The sequence below is a fragment of the Nerophis ophidion genome, linkage group LG02 (genome assembly GCF_033978795.1).
Source record: "Nerophis ophidion isolate RoL-2023_Sa linkage group LG02, RoL_Noph_v1.0, whole genome shotgun sequence".
NCBI classification, from domain to species: domain Eukaryota; kingdom Metazoa; phylum Chordata; class Actinopteri; order Syngnathiformes; family Syngnathidae; genus Nerophis; species Nerophis ophidion.
The window spans coordinates 79,767,780-79,785,370 of NC_084612.1; the positions used below are offsets into that span (position 1 = coordinate 79,767,780).

General features: G+C 38.2%; 1 protein-coding gene across 1 annotated transcript in view; it reads right to left on the reverse strand.

Annotated features, from left to right (window-relative positions):
* Positions 1–17,591, reverse strand: part of pdpr (pyruvate dehydrogenase phosphatase regulatory subunit) — a 57,243-nt gene that overhangs the window by 8,426 nt on the left and 31,226 nt on the right. The window contains exons 12-17 of the mRNA XM_061892212.1: positions 16,457–16,590; positions 12,482–12,630; positions 12,297–12,409; positions 9,886–9,980; positions 9,729–9,818; positions 9,474–9,656 (exon numbers count right to left, since the gene is read on the reverse strand). Of these exons, the coding sequence (XP_061748196.1) occupies positions 9,474–9,656; positions 9,729–9,818; positions 9,886–9,980; positions 12,297–12,409; positions 12,482–12,630; positions 16,457–16,590 (764 nt within the window). The remainder of the gene's footprint in view (positions 1–9,473; positions 9,657–9,728; positions 9,819–9,885; positions 9,981–12,296; positions 12,410–12,481; positions 12,631–16,456; positions 16,591–17,591) is intronic.

Sequence of the window (17,591 nt, forward strand, 5' to 3'; positions counted from 1 at the left end):
CCCAGAGCCAGGTGTGTGAAGAGAGGGAACTTTCTCACACTTGTACTTGTCACTGTTCTCATGTCATCTCTTTGACAAACTCACCAAAAATGAGCTCCAGAAGGATGACATCTGAGGAGACAAGGACAAGTGTGAGAAAGTTCCCTCTCTTCACACACCTGGCTCTGGGTCTCAGAGACAATCAAAATACAAACAATTGTACATCAAAGTAAAAAGTACCTCAAGGAGACATGTTTATTTTTGGATCTGAACAGCTATTTACCCACATTAAAGCGCCTGGGTCAAAATGACTCGCAACATCATCTTTCTATACAAACTCTGCGCAAACATTCCACTACACAACAAAGTGTCCAGATTTACACACCAGTTCATGACCCTAGATGAGGAAAAGTCACCAGATTTCAGCAAGAAAAAGAAAGGATAACCAGTGCTTTGATCAACACAAAAACTGAAATGGGTCAAATTTACCCTTAACATAATACAATTGGAATAAAAAAAATGTATTGTATGTCACTTTTCTAAATGTTTATACAACCTAAAATAAAATTGTTATTGGTTTAACCTGTTTTCGTGACTGTTTTGAGTGCATTTACACAGCGGGGGTCAAAACGACCCGCAACATAATCAATGTTATTTTTTCCCAACATAATACAAGGGTTAACCCTTGTATTATGTTGAGGGTCAATTTGACCCATTTCAGTTTTTGTGTTTATTAAAGTACTGGTTATCCTTTGTTTTTCTTGCTGAAATTTGTTGACTTTTCCTCATCTAGGGTCATGAACTGGTGTGTGAAATCTGGACACTTTGTTTTGTATTGGAATGTCTTGCAGAGTTTGTATACAAAGATGATGTTGCGGGTCATTTTGACCCAGAAGCTTTAATGTGGGTAAATAGCCAAAATAAACAAGTCTCTTTGATGTACTTTTTACTTGGATGTACAATTGTTCGTATTTTGATTGCCTCTGAGACCCAGAGCCAGGTGTGTGAAGAGAGGGAACTTTCTCACACTTGTCCTTGTCACTGTTCTCATGTCATCTCTTTGACAAACTCACCAAAAATGAGCTCCAGAAGGATGACATCTGAGGAGACAAGGACAAGTGTGAGAAAGTTCCCTCTCTTCACACACCTGGCTCTGGGTCTCAGAGACAATCACAATACAAACAATTGTACATCCAAGTAAAAAGTACATCAAGGAGACATGTTTATTTTTGGATCTGAACAGCTATTTACCCACATTAAAGCGCCTGGGTCAAAATGACTCGCAACATCATCTTTTTATACAAACTCTGCACAAACATTCCACTACACAACAAAGTGTCCAGATTTACACACCAGTTCATGACCCTAGATGAGGAAAAGTCACCAGATTTCAGCAAGAAAAAGAAAGGATAACCAGTGCTTTTATCAACTCAAAAACGGAAATGGGTCAAATTGACCCTTAACATAATACAATTGGAATAAAAAAATGTATTGTATGTCACTTTTCTAAATGTTTATACAACCTAAAATAAAATTGTTATTGGTTTAACCTGTTTTTTTGAGTGCATTTACACAGTACGGGTCAAAACTACCTGCAACATAATCAATGTCATTTTTTCCAACATAATACAAGGGTTAATGCAGATTAATTGATTTTTTTTCTGAAGACAAAAAAAAGGCGCATTTTGAAAAAAAGTTATTTAAAAACAATATGGAACAAAGTCATCCTATTTAAATAATTGTGTAATATTATGAGGAAATAATCTCAAATGAAATTAATAATCATGAGAAAAATAGAAAGAAGAAGTTAGAATTTTCTGACACGTGGATGCTAAATAAAAAAAAAAGTGGTCATAACAGTAAAAAAAAAAAGTACTTTAGGTATCATTTCAAGTAGGAACATTTAAAAAAATATATATTACATTTTTTTGTTTGTGGTATAATTTTTTTAATGGAGTACCGTATTTTTCGGAGTATAAGTCGCTCCGGAGTATAAGTCGCACCTGCCGAAAATGCATAATAAAGAAGGGGGGAAAAAAACATATATAAGTCGCATTGGAGCCCTGCGATGAGGTGGCGACTTGTCCTGGGTGTACCCCGCCTTCCGCCCGATTGTAGCTGAGATAGGCGCCAGCGTCTCCCGCGGCCCCAAAAGGGAATAAGCGGTAGGAAATGCATGGATGGAAGTCGCATTGGAGTAAAAGTCGCAATTTTGGGGGAAATTTATTTGATCAAACCCAACACCAAGAATAGACATTTGAAAGGCTATCTAAAATAAAGTGAAAATAGTGAACAACAGGCTGAATAAGTGTACGTTATATGACGCATAAATAACCAAATGAGAATGTGTTTAGTAAGTTAACGTAACATATTACACATCTAGTCTCTTACGTGAATGAGCTAAATAATATTATTTCATATTTTACAGTAATGTGTCAATAATTTCACACATAAGGCGCTCCTGAGTATAAGTCGCAAACCTGGCCAAATTATGAAAAAAACTGTGACTTATAGTCCGAAAAATACGGTAGCTGTAATGATACAAACAAAGGAGAATTCTATAAAGATTAATTAATTTTAAATTAATTTTTTTAATTAATCAGTCCCACAAAATAATACTCAATAATACCATAATAATACTATTCCAAACCCAGGCCAGCAACATTCAGAATAGTGATCAACAGAGCAATTGAGAGGACACGAATTCATTTATAATATAGAAAAAAAATGTACCTCTGATGACATGTTTGTAATTAGGGAAAAAAAAAAGTATTTCAAAATTAATATTGAAACAAGTCATCTTATTAAAATTATTCTGTAATAATCCCAAGAATGAAAAGAATAATGGAAAAAGAGAAATAAGAATAATTGTATGACACGAGTAAATGCAAAAAAAAAATAGAAGTCATACTACTAAAAAATTGAGAATTGTGTAATATCTTATTCTTCTAATATTGCTAAATAATAATGTTTAAGAAGTAAAAAAAGTCTTCATTAAAAAAAAAAAATTATGGAAAATATAATGTTATGTGTATTATTTTTTTAGATTTAATAGTAGTAATGGTGTAAAATAGAAGCATTTTGTGAAAATTGATTTATAATACAGAAATAAATTACCTCCGATGGGGGGAAAAAACTCATTACGAGAAAAGGTTTAAAACAAAAAATAATACAGAAACAAACAAGTTGTCTTATTGAAATACTTGTGTAAAATCATAAGGATATAATCTCACTAGTAAAAATAACACTCATGGAAAAACAGAAATAAAAAGTGGTAATTAAAAGTTAATAAAACATAAAGCAATCGATCCTGTCTCAGAAGCAGCCAATGAGGTGTCAAGTGTGAAGTCACGTGACAGGGGTCTTGCAAAACGGCATAAAAAGGGCAGTTAACTGAGCCACCTGGGCGTAATACCACATAATTAACACTTTACTGCACCCCGTTGGGTGTTCTCAAACTATAGAAATGATTTCAATGCTTAAAATCTGCACTTTTGAGTGAAATTAATCAATCAATCAATCACATACGATTGATTACGTGTCATGATGTGCAGCTCAACTGACTAGTGATACACAATGTGACCAGCAGATGGTGCTACATGATGGTAAAGGTAACGAAGAAGACGAGACAAAGTTTGGTCATCACACGAGTCAATGCAAACAAAAACAGTCATAGTAAAAACATATATATATGTATATATATATATATATATATGTATATATATATATATATATATATATAAAATCTTTTTTCTGATATTGCAAAATAATTATTTTTAAAGAGGGAAAAAAAGTCTATTAAACAATTTTTAATGTGGAAAATAGATATTTTTTCATGTATTATTTTTTTTAAATGGAATAGTTGTAATGAATTTTTTGAAAATTAATTTAAAATACAGAGAATAAATTACCTCTGATAAAAAATATTAGTAATTGAAAAAAAAAAAGGAGGAAAAGTTATTTCAAAACTCATACGGAAACAAGTCATTTTATGAGGAAATAATCCCATGAATGAAAATAATAATCGCAGAATCAGAATTTAGAAATAGTAATTGTACGACACGAGTGAATGCTAAAAGAAAACAACGGTCATAACGATGGAAATAATTATTTCAGGAGAATTGGGTCACATATTTTCACCTAATATTGCAAAATAATTATTTTAAAAAGAGGAAAAAGCTGATTAAAAAATAACTTCATACGAATGCAGCTGAGATAGGCTCCAGCACCCCCCGTGGCCCGAACAGGACAAGCGGTAGAAAATGGATGGATGTAAACTGTATAATGTGTATTAGCCATCCAGCCATCCATTTTCTACTGCTTGTCCCTCTTGGGGTCACGGGAGTAACAGCAGCCTATTATTTTTCATGTGTACTATTAGTTTTTTTTTTTTAATGGAACAGTACAGTTGTAATGATGCAATAAAGGAGAATACTATACAAAATGAATTAATAATACAAAAATCAATTACTTCTAGAAAATGGATGGATGGACATGACAAATTATTTTCAAAAGATAAAGTCAAAAGTGTAACTTTATTGGAATAAATTTGAAGTACGGGGGAAATGATGACAATACGGAACAAACATCTTAGGTTTATTATCAATACATAAAGTATGTTGCAATGTGAAATGTAGTGTGAGAATATACATGCAGTGTAATAATATACAGTGTTTATTTTACAAATAAAGTTGGTATCGAATAAGCAATATTTAATGAGAATACATTTGTAGTGTATGGAAAATTTAAATTTCATAAATTTTTAATACTGAACATGATTCGTCCGTTTTTTAATCATTAGAATAAATATTTAATGACCAAACATTTTTGGAAAACATGCAATAAAATATTAAAAAAAATGAAATCAACACAAACTAATATTTATAATACTGTACATGACCACCGAGGACAAATATTTGTTGTAGAAAAAACTAATTACGAGAAAAAGTAAAAAAAAAAAATATGGAAACTTTTGTCGGTTTATTGAAATAATTTTGTAATAATAAGAGGAAATGATCTCATAAATTCAAAATAATCATGTGAAAAACATTTTAGAAAGAAGAAGTAGTCATTTTATGACACAAGTGGATGCGAAAAAAAACAGTCAAAATATACTTAGGAGAATTTTTTTCTTCTAATCTTGCAAAATAATTATTTTTTTAGAAGAGGAAAAAAATTCTTCATTAAAAAAAAAAACTGTAGAATTTGTGTTTGTAACACAGAAATAAATGACCTGATGACATGAAAAAAGTCTTGTGAAAAAATTATGTCAAAAGTTCAATTTGATGAGAATACATTTGAAAGATGGGAAGAAATTATGACAATATAGAAGAAAAAAGTTGTTTAAAAAAATCTGTTGAGTACTAATAATAATACATCAAGTAAGAGAATAATAATAAATGTAGTGTGGGAATATATATGCAGTGTAATAACAATATACGTATGTTAAAGGGGAACATTATCACAATTTCAAAAGGGTTAAAAACAATAAAAAACAGTTCCCACTGGCTTGTATTTTTTGAAGTTTTTTTCAAAATTTTACCGGTCCCGGAATATCCCTAAATAAAGCTTTAAAGTGCCTTATTTTCGCTATCTTCGAAACCACTATCCATTTCCCTGTGACGTCATACAGTGCTACCAATACAAACAACATGGCGGTTACCACAGCAAGATATAGCGACATTAGCTCGGATTCAGACTCAGATTTCAGCGGCTTAATTGATTCAACAGATTACGCATGTATTGAAACAGATGGTCGGCGTATGGAGGCAGATAGTGAAAACGAAATTGAAGAAGAAATTGAAGCTATTGAGCGAATAGCTATTGACGCTATTCGGCCATAGCATGGGTGTACCTAATGAAGTGACCCATAGCATGGCTGCCTTATTAGCATCGCCGGTAAAATGTGCGGACCAAACGATCAGGACTTTCGCATCTTGTGACACTGGAGCAACATAAATCCGTCGATTGGTAAGTGTTTGTTTCGCATTAAATATGGGTATCTAGTTTCAAATGTACATACAGCTAGCGTAAATAGCATGATAGCATCGATTAGCGTAGCATGTTAGCATCGATTAGCTGGCAGTCATGCCGTGACCAAATATGTCTGATTAGCAAATAAGTCAATAACATCAACAAAACTCACCTTTGTGATTTCGTTGACTTAATCGTTGCAAATGCATCTGCAGGTTATCCATACATCTCTGTGCCATGTCTGTCTTAGCATCGCCGGTAAAATGTGGAGACACTCTGGCACATTCAATGGGGGTCTGGCGGCAGATTTCTTGCCCAGTGGTGCAACTTGAATCCCTCCCTGTTAGTGTTGTTACACCCTCCGACAACACACCGACGAGGCATGATGTCTACAAGGTTCCAAAAAATAGTCGAAAATACGGAAAATAACAGAGCTGAGACCCGGTGTTTGTAATGTAAAAATGAATATGGCGGGTGTGTTACCTCGGTGACGTCACATTCTGACGTCATCGCTAAAAGACCGATAAACAGAAAGGCATTTAATTTGCCAAAATTCACCCATTTAGAGTTCGGAAATCGGTTAAAAAAATACATGGTCTTTTTTCTGCAACATCAAGGTATATATTGACGCTTGCATAGGTTTGGTGATAATGTTCCCCTTTAAAAAACACGTTGAAAGTGTAATTTCATCACAATAAATTGAAAATATGGGTGGAAATTGTGACAATATAGAAGAAAAAAGTCATTTAAAAACTTCTGTAGTATACTACAGGTGCATGTCTTTGTGGGTGGGAGGAAGCCCGAGTACACGGAGGGAACCCACGCAGTCACGGAGAGAACATGCAAACTCCACACAGAAAGATCCCGAGCCCAGGATCAAACCCAGGACTACTCAAGAATAATAATAATAATAATAATAATAATAATAATAATAATAATAAATGTAGCGTGAGAATATTAGGGGTGTAACGGTACGTGTATTTGTATTGAACCCTTTCGGTACGGGAGTTTCGGTTCGGTACGGGGGTGTACCGAACCAGTTTCTAAGCTAAAGTCTTAACAAGCTGCTTTGCTTCTTCTGCCTCTGTCTCAGCACCCAGCATTGTCCCACCCACACAACCATCTCATTTGTTACATACAAAGCGATAACAGCCAATCAGCAGTGCGTATTCAGAGCGCATGGAGTCATTGCATTAGCGTCGAGCAGATAGTTGTTTAGCAGGTGAGCATAAGGCAGGGTACTCTCCCCAAATGATAATAAACACCTTCCCAGTCAACTACTACTAACATCACTATGAGCCCGTTGACCTTCTAGAAACTTAAACTGCAGCTCAGCTCGCTCGCAGTTCTGGCTTGAGGTGAAGGCTAATTAGCTTTTAGCGTAACGTTAGCTCATTTTGCGGTGTGTGTGTATGTGCGTGTGTGTTTTACAGACAGAAAATATTAGAATGGCAGGTCTCTGCTATCACATGTTGATAAAAATATAACATTTACATAATAAAAATCAACTACAGGCTTCCCCAAATGCTGTAATAAATTAAGCATGATGAGTTGACTTGAAACCGTTTAATGTTGCACTTTTTATATGTAGAAGAAAAATTTTGTCATTTTATTTAATCTGAGCAACAATTTGAGGCAGTTTAATGTTGAATAATGTGGGCAGAATTACTAGTGTTCCCAATGTTAAAAGGATAAAGCCATTGTTTACAAATTTGGTAAATAAATAACCCAAAAAATTTATATTTTTTTGTTTTCTTACTGTACCGAAAATGAACTGAACCGTGACCTCTAAACCGGGGTACGTACCGAACCAAAATTGTTGTGTACCGCTACACCCCTAAAGAATATATATGCAGTGTAATAATAATATATTTATGTAAAAATGTGTCGAAAGTGTAATTTTATTACAATAAATTGAAAATATGGGTGGAAATTATGACAAATTCAAAAGAAAAAGTTATTGAACGCAATGTGTAGTGTAATAATATTACATAAAGTATGATAACAATATTAAAAGTAGTGTTAAAATACATAGCAGGGTAATAATTTATAATTTAGTATCTGATAAGCATTAATTAATGAGAATAAATTTGTAGTATTGGAACAATTCTAATTTCGACATTTTTTAGTACTGAAGTATTTATTTATTTTAAATCGGCAACTCAACGCCAAAAAAACGGAAATGCTGATTATCGGTCCTGCTAGACACCGACCTCTATTTAATAATACAACTCTAACATTTGACAACCAAACAATTAAACATGGCAACACGGTAAAGAATCTGGGTATTATCTTCGACCCAACTCTCTCCTTTGAGGCACACATTAAAAGCGTTACTAAAACGGCCTTCTTTCATCTCCGTAATATCGCTAAAATTCGCTCCATTTTGTCCACTAAAGACGCTGAGATCATTATCCATGTGTTTGTTACGTCTCGCCTCGACTACTGTAACGTATTATTTTCGGGTCTCCCCATGTCTAGCATTAAAAGATTACAGTTGGTACAAAATGCGGCTGCTAGACTTTTGACAAGAACAAGAAAGTTTGATCACATTACGCCTGTACTGGCTCACCTGCACTGGCTTTCTGTGCACTTAAGATGTGACTTTCAGGTTTTACTACTTACGTATAAAATACTACACGGTCTAGCTCCATCCTATCTTGCCGATTTTATTGTACCATATGTCCCGGCAAGAAATCTGCGTTCAAAGGACTCCGGCTTATTAGTGATTCCCAAAGCCCAAAAAAAAGTCTGCGGGCTATGGAGCGTTTTCATTTCGGGCTCCAGTACTCTGAAATGCCCTCCCGGTAAAAGTTTGAGATGCCACCACAGTAGAAGCATTTAAGTCTAACCTTAAAACTCATTTGTATACTCTAGCCTTTAAATAGACTCCCTTTTTAGACCAGTTGATCTGCCGTTTCTTTTCTTTTTCTCCTATGTCCCACTCTCCCTTGTGGAGGGGGTCCGGTCCGATCCGGTGGCCATGTACTGCTTGCCTGTGTATCGGCTGGGGACATCTCTGCGCTGCTGATCCGCCTCCGCTTGGGATGGTTTCCTGCTGGCTCCGCTGTGAACGGGACTCTCGCTGCTGTGTCGGATCCACTTTGGACTGGACTCTCGCGACTGTGTTGGACCCATTATGGATTGAACTTTCACAGTATCATGTTAGACCCGCTCGACATCCATTGCTTTCCTCCTCTCCAAGGTTCTCATAGTCATCATTGTCACCGACGTCCCACTGGGTGTGAGTTTTCCTTGCCCTTATGTGGGCCTACCGAGGATGTCGTAGTGGTTTGTGCAGCCCTTTGAGACACTAGTGATTTAGGGCTATATAAGTAAACATTGATTGATTGATTGATTGAAATCCTATTTTTTTTAGTATAAATATTAAATGGCCAAAAATGCACTTCCACATTTATAAAATCAAATCAACACAAAGTTGCAATAATAATAATAATAATCATTGAAATATTTAGTGTTGGTGAGACGAAGAAGGTGTAAGAGTGCAAGTGGACACGCACCTTATCGAACTTGACCCTGAACTCGCGTCCGCACTCCAGCGGCGTGGTGAAGGCGTCCAAGTCTTGACCCCAGAAGGCGAAGAACTTCTCGATGCGGAGGCTCCGCAGGGCGTAGTAGCCGGCGTTGCGGATGCCGTACTTCTGCCCCACCGACATGACCTCGTTGTACACGTGCAGCGCGTACTGCGGAGGGAGAAGAGATGTCCGTGTGAAGGCGACAGAGCTTGGGGGAAGAAGAAGAAGAAGAAAGCTCACCTCGATGGGGATGTAGAGCATGAATCCCGGCTCGCCCGTGTGAGTCATGCTCATCACTCGGATGCCGTTGGCGTAGCCCACGCTCATTTCCTGTGGGGGCGCAAACGCGGTAAGTCACGATTCCTGCGTGGCAAAGACGTTCCCGGGAGTTCCACACCTTGCAGAACATGGAGGGAAAGTGATCCGGCGTCATGGAGACGTAGGAGAGCTCCGCCAGGACGTCCATGGCACGAGGTCCGATCAGATTCAGGGCTGGGGACAAACCGAGGAAGCAAACAAACAAAAAAAAACTGACTTGCTTTGGGAATACAAACCCCGTTTCCATATGAGTTGGGAAATTGTGTTAGATGTAAATAAAAACAGAATACAATGATTTGCAAATCATTTTCAACCCATTTTCAGTTGAATGCACTACAAAGACAACATATTTGATGCTCAAACTGATAAACCTTTTTTTTTTTTTTGCAAATAATCATTAACTTTAGAATTTGATGCCGGCAAGTTGGGAAAAGTGGCAATAAAAACTGATAAAGTTGAGGAATGCTCATCAAACACTTATTTGGAACATCCCACAGGTGTGCTCAGTCATTCACAAACAAGGACGGGGCGAAGGTCACCACTTTATGAACAAATGTGTGAGAAAATTGTAAAACAGTTTTAGAACAACATTTCTCGAAGATCTATTGCAAGGAATTTCACCGTCTACTGTCCATAATACTATCAAAAGGTTCAGAGAATCTGGAGAAATCACTGAACATAAGCGGTGATATAACAGACTTTAGTTCCCTCAGGCGGTACTGGATCAAAAAGCGACATCAGTGTGTAAAGGATATCACCACATGGGCTCAGGAACACTTCAGAAAACCACTGCCAGTAACTACAGTTTGCCGCTACATCTGTAAGTGCAAGTTAAAACTCCTATGCAAAGCCAAAGCCATTTATCAACGACACCCAGAAACGCCGCCGGCTTCTCTAAGATGGACTGATGCATAGTGGAAAAGTGTTCTGTGGTCTGACGAGTCCACATTTCAAATTGTTTTTTGGGAAACGATGAACGTTGTGTCATCCGGACCAAAGAAGAAAAGAACCATCAGGACTGTTTTAGGTGCAAAGTTGAAAAGCCATATATTGCCATCCAAGCAACGTTATCATGGACGCCCCTGCTTATTTCAGCAAGACAATAACAAGTCACTTGTTACAACAGCGTGGCTTCATAGTAAAAGAGTGCGGGTACTAGACTGGCCTGCCTGTAGTTCAGACCTGTCTCCCATTGAAAATGTGTGGCGCATTATGAAGCCTAAAATACCACAATGGAGACCCCGGACTGTTGAACAACTTAAGCTGTACATAAAACAAGAATGCGAAAGAATTCCACCTGAAAAGCTTAAAAATGTGTCTCCTCAGTTCCCAAAGGTTTATTGAGTGTTGTTAAAAGAAAAGGTGATGCAACACAGTGGTGAACATGCCCTTTCCCAACTACTTTGGCACATGTTGCAGCCATGAAATTCTAAGTTAATTATTTGCAAAAAAAAAAAATAAAGTTTATGAGTTTAAACATCAAATATCTTGTCTTTGTACTGGGTATCTGCAGGTTTCAGCAAGTCAAATTTAAGACTTTTTAAGACCTTTTTAATGCCACCTTGAATGAAATTTAAGACCGAAAAAAAAATAATAAAAAATCTATAAATATAAGCGGAAGGCGTGGTACACCCTGGACAAGTCGCCACCTCATCGCAGGGCCAACACAGATAGACAGACAACATTCACACTCACATTCACACACTAGGGCCAATTTAGTGTTGCCAAGGAATAAGCGGTAGAAAATGGATGGATGGAAGAATAAATATAAGCGATGGTTGGGGATCCCACTGTACTACAACCTCAATGCCAATCAGTCAACTTTACTTTTTGTATGTTTATTAATAAACAAACTGATAAGCACCACTCTGCCAAACAGCTTAGCAAAAATCTTGAGAGATCCAAAAACTTTGACATCCAAAACAAACAAACAGACACCAATGCCAGTAAAAACATAATAACCGAGGTGAGGGTAAAAATCAATTACATTTGGTCAATAATAGTGCAATAATAGTGCAAAACAGTATTGTAACATCAACAACAAAACACTGAACACACACTCAAATGAGCCTCGGTTGAGCTTCAGCTGGCTGTTCTCATTCACGAGTTCTGCCTTTATTTTTTTCTTTGTATCTCTTGAAGAGATACAAAGAAAAAATGAGTGAGCTGAAATCACTCACTTTTACTCAAAGACGTGCCGTAAGTTTTACTCAAAGACGTGCCCAGAAAAAAAACAAAAAAACTGGCCGGACAATTTAAGACCATTGAGTACTGAGTTTAAGACCAATTTAGGAATTTCTAATAAATGTAATACTTTTTAAGGCCTTAATTTTAGATACATGAATTTAAGACTTTTTAAGGATCCACGGATACCCTGTTTGTAGCATATTCAACTGAATATGGGTTGAAAATCATTGTATTCTGTTTATATTTACATCTAACACAATTTCCCAACTCATATGGAAACGGGGTTTGTAAATAAAAGCCTACCGGTGTACTTCCAGCTGACGTCCTCCAGGTGGAGTTGTGGGTCGCTGGGCATGTGCTTCTTGATCCAGTACCAACAGTGCACCTGCTGGTCTGTCGGGGAGATGATGAAGAAGCTGCGGGGGGGGGGAGGAAGAGACCGCGTTGGTATGACGTCCAGACCGTGCCAAATGGACGAGTGTCCCCACCTGTTCTTGCTGATGCGCACCACGCTGCAGTCGTTCTCGTAGCCGCCGCGCTCGTTCAGCATGCCCGTGTGGACGATGTGGCCCACCGGGACGTCCGGGTCGTTGGCGCACAGGTGCTGCAGCAGCTCCAGGGCCTCGCCGCCGGAGGACTGCGACAACGGGGGAAACTTTATAAGTCGTCGCACTGAACTACAAAAGCTGCCGTCGGCAGGTTGCCTACAGCCACGGCTGTTAAGGAGACTCTGTATTAGTGTTGTCCAGATACCAATATTTGAGTACCGGTACCAAAATATATTTCGATACTTTTCAATACTCTTCGGTACTTTTGTAAATAAAGGGGAGCACAAATAAACTGCATTATTGGCTTTCCACCCCGGGCAATGCCACCTAGAACTGCTACCCTCGGGCAGACGCTATAGGGTGCTAAAAGCGGGCACAAATAGACTAAAAAACAGCTTTTACCCAAGAGCCATAGTAGCATTAAACAGGCACTGAGTGAGCACAATGCGTCCATGTCCTCATGTGTCATGTCTTTTTATTTTTTCAGACTATAATGTGCAATAATGTTATATTATATATGTTATATATATGCATATGTATGCACACACATATGCATGTGTGTGGATATATATACATACGTATATATACAGGTGCTGTTCATATTATTAGAATATCATGAAAAAGTTGATTTATTTCAGTAATTATATTCAGAACGTAAAACTTACATATTATATCAATTCATTACACACATAGTGATATATTTGAAATGTTTATTTCAAAAAATGATGATTAGTACTGACAATTACTGAAAATCCCACATTCAGTATCTCAGAAAATTAGAATATTAGTTACGACTAGTACCCAAAAATATTTTTTAGAAATGTGGGCCAACTGAAAAGTATGAACATGGAAAGTTTCAGCATGTACGGCAATCAATACTTAGTTGCAGCTCCTTTTGCCTGAATTGCTGCAGCAATACGGCGTGGCATGGAGTCCACCAGTCTGTTGCACTCCTCAGGTCTTATGAGAGCCCAGGTTGCTTTAATAGTGGCCTTCAGCTCTTCAGCATTGTTGGGTCTGGCATCTCGCATCTTCCGCTTCACAATACCCCATCGGTTTTCTTTGGGGTTAAGGTCAGGTGAGTTTGCAGGCCAATCAAGAACAGGGATACCATGGTCCTTAAACCAGGTACTGGTAGATTTGGCACTGTGTGCAGGTGCCAAGTCATGTTGGAAAATGAAAATTTTCACCTCCATAAAATTGGTCCGCGGCAGGCAGCATAAAGTGTTCTAAAACGTCCTGGTAGACTGCTGCATTGACCCTAGACCTCAGGAAACACAGTGGACCAACACCAGCAGATGACATGGCACCCCACCCCTTTACCGATTGTGGAAATTTGACACTGGACTTCAGGCAACGTGGATTCTGTGCCTCTCCTGTCTTCCTCCAGACTCTGGGACCTTGATTTCCAAAGGAGATACAAAATTTACTTTCATCTGAAAACATAACTTTGGACCACTCAGCAGCAGTCCAGTCCTTTTTGTCTTGAGCCCAGGCGAGACGCTTTTGACGTTGTCTCTCATTCAAGAGTGGCTTTACACAAGGAATGCGACAGCTGAAGCCCATATCTTGCATACGTCGGTGCGTGGTGGTTCTTGAAGCATTGACTCCAGCTGCAGTCCACTCTTTGTGGATCTCCCCCACATTTTTGAATCGGTTGTGTTTGACAATCCTCTCCAGGGCGCGGTTATCCCTCTTGCTTGTACACTTTTTTTCTACCACATCTTTGTCTTCCCTTTGCCTCTCTATTAATGTGCTTGGACACAGAGCTCTGGAAACATCCAACCTCCTTTGGCAATGACCTTTTGTGTCTTGCCCTCCTTCTTTAAAGTATCAATGGTCATCTTTTGGACAGTTGTCAAGTCAGCAGTCTTCCCCATGATTGTGTGTCATACAGAATCAAAACGAGAGACCATTTAAAGGCTTTTCCAGGTGTTTTGAGTTAGTTAGCTAATTAGAGTGTGGCACCAGGTGTCTTCAATATCTGACCTTTTCACCATATTCTAATTTTCTGAGATGTTGAATTTAGGGTTTTCATTGGTTGTCAGCTATAATCATCTCCTTTTTGGCAAAAAACACTTGAAATGTATCAGTCTGTTTGGAATGAATGTATACATTCTACAAGTTTGACTTTCTAAATGGAATTAATGAAATAAATCAACTTTTTCATGATATTCTAATAATATGACCAGCACCTGTAGATACATCTCTTATCTTCCATCTTTTTTTTACAATTTATATTACCAAATTGTATATGCACCTTAGAGGGTCTTCTCCAATTGTGTTGTTCTTTGAACCTGTTCACTGCAATAATGACAATAAAACTCTATTCTATTTAGTTTTTAATCTTACGGTACATTCTTATTGCAAGTTCGTCCTTAAATAAAATAAGTGAACATACCAGACAACTTGTCTTTTAGTAGTAAATAAGCAAAAAAAGGCTCCTAATTAGTCTACTGATGTTTGCAGTAACAAATTGTGTCAATCTACATCCCTTCTTTGGCTATTTTTAAGAACCTTCTTAAAGCCCTTTTTTTTACTGGCTTTTAACCCAGCATGACACTTAAAACTGTTTTAAACTTTTTAACTGCTTTTTATCTAACAAATTGTTCTTAGGGTAATTTGTATTTGCTTTTTCAATGTGTATTTTACTTATGTTTAAAATGGTATTTTTTAGTCTGTGCTTTGCCTCTATTTCTTTGTGGTGTACAGCCCTTTGTTCTTCAACTGTGGTTGTTTTTAAAGGGCTTTATAAATAAAGTTGGTATGGTATTTATCATTTTATTATTTTGTCAACATTATTAAGGACAAGTGGTAGAAAATGAAGTATTAATCTACTTGTTCATTTACTGTTAATATCTACTTACTTTCTCTTTTAACATGTTCTATCTACACTACTGTTAAAATGTAATAATCACTTATTCTTATGTTGTTTGGATACTTCACATTAGTTTTGGATGATACCACAAATTTAAGTATCTATGCGATACCAAATAGTCAAAAGATCATACATTGGTCATATTCAAAGTCCTCACGTGTCCAGGGACGTATTTCCTGACTTAATGAACATAATATGAATAAAAATAAAAAAAAAAACAAACGAAGATGTTGTGATGCCAAAAAAAATCGATGTACTCATAGCCGTATCGACCAGATTCGCTCCTGTACTTGGTATCATTACAGTGGGTGTTAGGTGTAGATCCACCATTGGTGTTTGTTTACATTTTGACGCCGGTGAGCTACGGAGTGTAGTGAAGTGAAGTGTGAAGTGAATTATATTTATATAGCGCCTTTTCTCTAGTGACTCAAAGCGCTTTACATAGTGAAACCCAATATCTAAGTTACATTCAAACCAGTGTGGGTGGCACTGGGAGCAGGTGGGTAAAGTGTCTTGCCCAAGGACACAGCGGCAGTGACTAGGTTGGCAGGAGCGGGAATTGAAACTGCAACCTTCAAGTTGCTGGCACGGCCACTCTACCAACCGAGCTAAACCGCATGAAGCATGTTTACCTATGCCTCGTCCTGCAGTGATAATGCTACATATAAGAATCGTACTTTGTCGCCATGGAGACGAGGATTAGTGATTTAGAAGTAGCTAAAACACTGCAGATTGCGACTGGACGTTAGCTCCTAGCTAGCTAGCCATGTGTTAAAGCACCTCTTCATTAATTTTTAGGGCCAAAATGCGCCCGTTCTACTTTTTCTGTCTGCTTGTAAGAACTCTGTGATTGTGCGCTGCCGAACATGTTCCTCTGCTCATAAAACCATCAATGACACGACGTGACGAAGACGGGGGGCGGGAGGGTGGGTGGTGGACTGGTACTTTTTAGAGGCGGTATAGTACCGAATATGATCAATTAGTATCGCGGTGCTATACTAATACCGGTATACCGTTCAACCCTACTCTGTACTTACAGTCAGCTCGAACTTGGTGAAGGACGACATGTCGATGACGCAGACCGCCTCCTTGCAGCACTTCACCTCGGCGCCGACGATGTCGAACCAGTCGGGCTTGTAGAAGGTTTTGCTCTGGTCCAGGGACAGAAGATCTGCGGGGACGTGCAGACAAGAATTTACAGCGTCCGAAGTCTGGACGCATTGGCAAAAATATGTCTTTCAACTATTGAAAAAAAAAAACAAAGGTTAATGTAATGTAATAAATAATATTAGCAATAAAAATTAGGGCTGGGTGATTATATAATCGTGATTAATTAGAGTTTATTCACGGTTTGTTTATTGTTTGTTGTTCAGGCGGCCGCCTGTAATGAGAAACTGGAAATATGTGATGTATCATGTTCGAAATAAACTTAAACCATTACTAGTGGGGCTTCACGGTGGCAGAGGGGTTAGTGCGTCTGCCTCACAATAAGAAGTTCCAGCAGTCCTGGGTTCAAATCCAGGCTCAGGATCTTTCTGTGTGGAGTTTGCATGTTCTCCCCGTGAATGCACCTGGGGATAGGCTGATTGGCAACACTAAATGGTCCCTAGTGTGTGAATGTGAGTGTGAATGTTGTCTGTCTATCTGTGTTGGCCCTGCGATGAGGTGGCGACTTGTCCAGGGTGTACCCCGCCTTCCGCCCGATTGTAGCTGAGATAGGCGCCAGCGCCCCCCGTGACCCCAGAAGGGAATAAGCGGTAGAAAATGAATGGATGGCATTACTAGTGGTTAGAGTGTCCGCCCTGAGATCGGTAGGTTGTGAGTTCAAATCCCGGTCGAGTCATACCAAAGACTATAAAAATGGGACCCATTACCTCCCTGCTGGCACTCAGCATCAAGGGTTGGAATTGGGGGTTAAATCACCAAAAATGATTCCCGGGCGCGGCCATCGCTGCTGCTCACTGCTCCCCTCACCTCCCAGGGGGTGATCAAGGGTGATTGCAGAGAATAAGATCGCCACACCTAGTGTGTGTGTGACAATCATTGGTACTTTAACTTAACTTTTTAACCATTTAAAAAAAAAATAAACACGGTAGACTGTAGGCTAACAGAAGCCAGCAGCTACACAAGTGAAGTGAAGTGAATTATATTTATATAGCGCTTTTTCTCTAG